General features: G+C 45.6%; 1 protein-coding gene across 3 annotated transcripts; it reads right to left on the reverse strand.

The window, feature by feature from the left end:
• Nucleotides 1-583: 583 nt before the first annotated feature.
• LOC125537084 (fatty acid desaturase DES2-like) lies at nt 584-3,777 on the reverse strand. 3 transcript variants are annotated; one of them, XM_048700378.1, is made up of 5 exons: nt 3,264-3,777; nt 2,942-3,043; nt 2,595-2,756; nt 1,575-1,962; nt 584-973 (listed from the first exon to the last, which is right to left on the reverse strand). In XM_048700378.1, the coding sequence occupies exons 4-5, from the start codon at nt 1,953-1,955 to the stop codon at nt 884-886; spliced, it is 471 nt and encodes a 156-aa protein (XP_048556335.1). In that variant the 5' UTR covers nt 1,956-1,962; nt 2,595-2,756; nt 2,942-3,043; nt 3,264-3,777; the 3' UTR covers nt 584-883. The 3 variants fall into 3 exon arrangements, with proteins under 3 accessions (XP_048556335.1, XP_048556334.1, XP_048556336.1); XM_048700377.1 differs by lacking the exon at nt 2,595-2,756 and having other exon boundaries at nt 3,264-3,775; XM_048700379.1 differs by lacking the exons at nt 2,595-2,756; nt 2,942-3,043 and having other exon boundaries at nt 3,264-3,776.
• Between the last annotated feature and the right edge of the window lie 411 nt (nt 3,778-4,188).

A 4,188-nucleotide genomic window follows, 5' to 3' on the forward strand; every position in this document is an offset into this window, starting at 1 on the left:
CAAAAAGAGAGAAGAAGCCATCTAGCTACTAACTATGGACCCGAAGGTCTGAGGTAAACTACACACACTTCATCGAAGAGGCTATGATGATGTAGAAGCCCTCCGTGATAACGGCCCTCTCCGGCGGAGCTCCGGAACAGGCCCCAAGATAGGATCTCGTGGATACAGAAAGTTGCGGCAGTGGAATTAGGTTTTTGGCTCCTCATCTGATCGTTTGGGGATACGTAGGTATATATAGGAGGAAGGAGTACGTCGGTGGAGCTCCGAGGGGCCCATGAGGCAGGGGTCGTGCCCTAGGGGGGGCGCCCCCACCCTCGTGACCCCTTCTCTGATGCCTTGGCATAGGGTCCAAGTCTCCTAGATCACGTTCGATGAGAAAATCACGTTCCCGAAGGTTTCATTCCGTTTGGACTCCGCTTGATATTCCGTTTCTTCGAAACACTGAAATAGGCAAAAAACAGCAATTCTGGGCTGGGCCTCCGGTTAATAGGTTAGTCCCAAAAATAATATAAAAGTGGAAAATAAAGCCCAATATAGTCCAAAACAGTAGATAATATAGTATGGAGCAATCAAAAATTATAGATATGTTGGAGACGTATCAGTCTCCGAGCTCTTGAAATGATCTGTAGTGATAAGGATCAATAATTTTCAGTTTTTTGACACATCATAAAACTACATGGGAGTTGCACAACTCCAGCGCTAACTGAACAACAAATATCAGTGCGCAAGCTTTAGCATATCCAGGTAAAGTTCTCAATGAACAGAGTTTGTGATGGAAGATTCTTCAGTGAATTACAAAATCAAGAATTCAAGGTACAGTTCATCAGAGAACATAAGCAATACCATTCCTTTTTGCATAAATAAAAAAAGAGGATCAAAACAATTAACAGAAGAAAGAACCACCTTTTGGTTGGCAAGCCTTCCCTTTCAGGGAACCCACCCTTGTTAGGCAAGCCTTGTGGCATCTATAACCCTGAAACCACACGTAACTCACCATCAGAAAACCGAACTTTCAAGCTTCCTATTAAGGGGTATTTGGATTTCTAACATCCACCAGAAGAATTAATCATGCAATCAAGATATGTAGGTAAACAAGAGAAAGAAAGCTTTTCACTACAAATCTCATCTAACTTTGTCATATTCTCTACTCTGCCTCGTGTATTCATGTTTATAGCATCAAAATTTGAGAACTATACCTTGGGCATAAAAAGGGCGGAATATAGTTCATGCATTATTGCATCAGCTTCTAGGTCCGTCAATCAAAAAAATACCAAGCATACAAATTGAACAAACTACCGACAAAAAACTGAAAGAACAAAGTAACATAAAAACACTTTGACTAAAAAATGTAGACCTACTGTAATCGGCACTCAAACGGTGCAAATATAAAATGATGCCAACCACTGATTATTCATGAACCCAAACCATAAAGATGACTAAAGTGCAGAAAAGTGAGTGTCCAAACATGCATAATTATTTGTTTGACCAACAACTCCCCTATTTCAGTTTATTTTGAGGCCAGACCAGGTTCAGAATAATAGTAATGCTAGACAAGACGATAATGAGCTTCTGACCATGTTGTCGAGCAGCAAGTAGTCGGATAAGGCGTGGTGGCCGCACTCGTGGGTGATTACCCAGATGCTGTTCATGACGCAGCCCTGCACGACCCAGTAGAGCGGCCAGGTGCCCAGCTGTTGCATGCTCGGGAGTGCTAGGATCCAGACCAACGCGGCGTACAAGAGAGACGCGATGATGACGAGGTCATAGACCACATCGGAGAAGGACTTGATCACCGAGCGCTGGAAGCAGTGAGGCAGGATTGATTTCTTGACGAGGGCCAGCGTGAACGCTGGCTTGTCCGTCGGCGCACGCTGGAAGATCTCACAGGCACCAGCGCGGCCGAGCAGCTCCTGCTTCTCCCGCTCCTTCTTTGTCATTTTGCCGCCGGCACCCATGATGGTACTGACAACAACAAAAAGCACTGGTGATTAGACAGTGTGCATGAAGGTATATATATAGTATATCATTCAAGAACGAAGATATATTCTGCATTGTGTGTGTATCTGTTTGTCAAATGAGGCTGAGCTAAACTTTAGTTCAGGTTCAGTCAAATTTTAGACCCAATAAATAAACAACAGGTTGAACTGGACCGGCTTTCATTTATGACAACACATGTCATTCAGTAAGCTATACTTGGATAGTTAACTGATTGCCAAGCTAAGTAAAAAAGAATTGAAATTGTAATTCAAGACTTTTGATTTGAAATTCAACCAAAAATACAATCGATTTAACGATGTAGGTCATATGTGTCACCAATGTAAAGAAGAGCTTACAATCCGAGCCAATATAAAAGACATGCATCGTCCATAATGTTGCAAAACAAAAATCCGGAATTGGCTAGAAAATTCAGACTAAAAGGATCAACAAGTACAGAGAAAGGACTGATTTCGAAAAGAAAAACTACTACTACAAGCTGCAAGAAAAACTACTACTATAATTTAATAATTGCACTGTAAAAAGAGCTTATGTTTCACAGTGAAATCTACTGCTACAATATGTAGATCTTTAGGAACGATTCCACCTCCAATGCATACATTTTATGCTTCCACAAATACCAGGGAAGCCATTTGATGCACCAATCTGCAGAAGCCTTATAGTGTCCGCTTCATTTGGTACAAGGAGATATCTCTCTTCAAAGATCTCAATGACAACCTTCAGAAATTTCTTCAAAACTTTTACGACCATACGCTCTTCAACTGCAATCTACGCTTATCAATTTTCTTGAGCATTTAAATTTAAAGTAGCAAAAAGCAAAACACACCCTAAATCATCACGCATAAACTGGTTTGCGTCATGGATGTGCCAAATAAGAGGTTTAGTTGAACACATTACTACAACACAGTAGTTTTGAAATTATTACACGTGGAGTAAGCATGCTAACCTCTCCATCCTACATTCCATGTATTTCTTCAAGAACATCTAACATTTAGGCTGAGCTCCTATCAATTTTAGGCAGGCAAGATAGTACTTCTCCTGTTTGAACCTGCAAAAATGATTGTATGCATCCTAAGCGTATACAACATGATCTCTGAACATAGTTGTATTCAAAGCATATGAACAAAATACTAATTGGATTAACTGCTACAATCATCTTCTGAACCTAATCAAGGGAAACAACATGGAGCAAAAATCTCCAAATAACACACGGCCAAGCTATTTTTATGCAGTGTTGTACAAGTTCAGAGAGAGAGAGAGAAGCTCACCTCGGTGTGTGACATTAGATGCGCTCGCTGGCATGTGCGCAACCACCAAAGCAGTGACCGTGGTCTTGACCGCCCACGCTCATCGGCTCGCCATCACCTCCCACTCACCTCGCATCGACCAAGCCACCTCCTGGACCTCGAGATCTCCTGTTCCTCCTCCAGATCCTGGCCTGCTGCTTTGCAACACGGAGGGCCAGCCTCCTGGAGAGGCTGTGGCGGCAGCGGGGATGCGGGATGGAGACAGGCGGCGTGTCGTGAGAGAGGAGAAGGAAGAAAGGGAGGGGAACTGCAGGAGGATGGGGAGCTGGCCATGGATGAGACGAGCGAGGAAGGGATTGGGTGCGGCGCACATGGAGAGGATTTGGGCAGGGGCGGCGCGGATCTGCTGGGTGGAGTACGCCAACTGTCGCCGACCTCCTCGCGACAGACTGACTGTTTCCTACCCTCATCAACCACCTCTCCTGTCCATTCATCTCACCACTGAGCTCGCCTAACCCGCGCCAGATCTTGAGCCAAGCCTCGCTGACGGGCACAGACAACAAAGAAAAAGAAGGTGAAGTGGAGGGGCTATCGTGATGGATAAGTAGAAACGGTGGTGGAGGAGGAATAGCAGGCGGCGGCGAGACCCCGGGGCGGAGGCCGATCTCACCACTGAGCTCGCCTAACCCGCCCCAGATCTTGAGCCAAGCCTCGCTGACGGGCACAGACAACAAAGAAAAAGAAGGTGAAGTGGAGGGGCTATCGTGATGGATAAGTAGAAACGGTGGTGGAGGAGGAATAGCAGGCGGCGGCGAGACCCCGGGGCGGAGGCCGTGGCAAGGCAAGGAGGAGGGATGGAGGAGGCGGGAGAGGCTGTGGGGATCGAGGGGAAAGGGGGCTAGGGTTTGGGTGGTGGCTGGTGCAGGAGTGGGACCAGGCGAGGATG

The sequence above is a fragment of the Triticum urartu genome, chromosome 2, assembly GCF_003073215.2.
Source record: "Triticum urartu cultivar G1812 chromosome 2, Tu2.1, whole genome shotgun sequence".
NCBI lineage: Eukaryota > Viridiplantae > Streptophyta > Magnoliopsida > Poales > Poaceae > Triticum > Triticum urartu.

What these genes read in the sequence shown, in the direction of transcription:
- LOC125537084 (XM_048700377.1), bottom strand. Translation starts at nt 2,979, where the DNA reads ATGTTCTTGAAGAAATACATGGAATGTAGGATGGAGAG. An exon ending in ATGGAATGTAGGATGGAGAG is followed by an intron (nt 1,963 to 2,941) that starts GTTAGCATGCTT and finishes TGTTGTTGTCAG; the next exon opens with TACCATCATGGGTGCCGGCG. An exon ending in ACTTGCTGCTCGACAACATG is followed by an intron (nt 974 to 1,574) that starts GTCAGAAGCTCA and finishes GTGTGGTTTCAG; the next exon opens with GGTTATAGATGCCACAAGGC.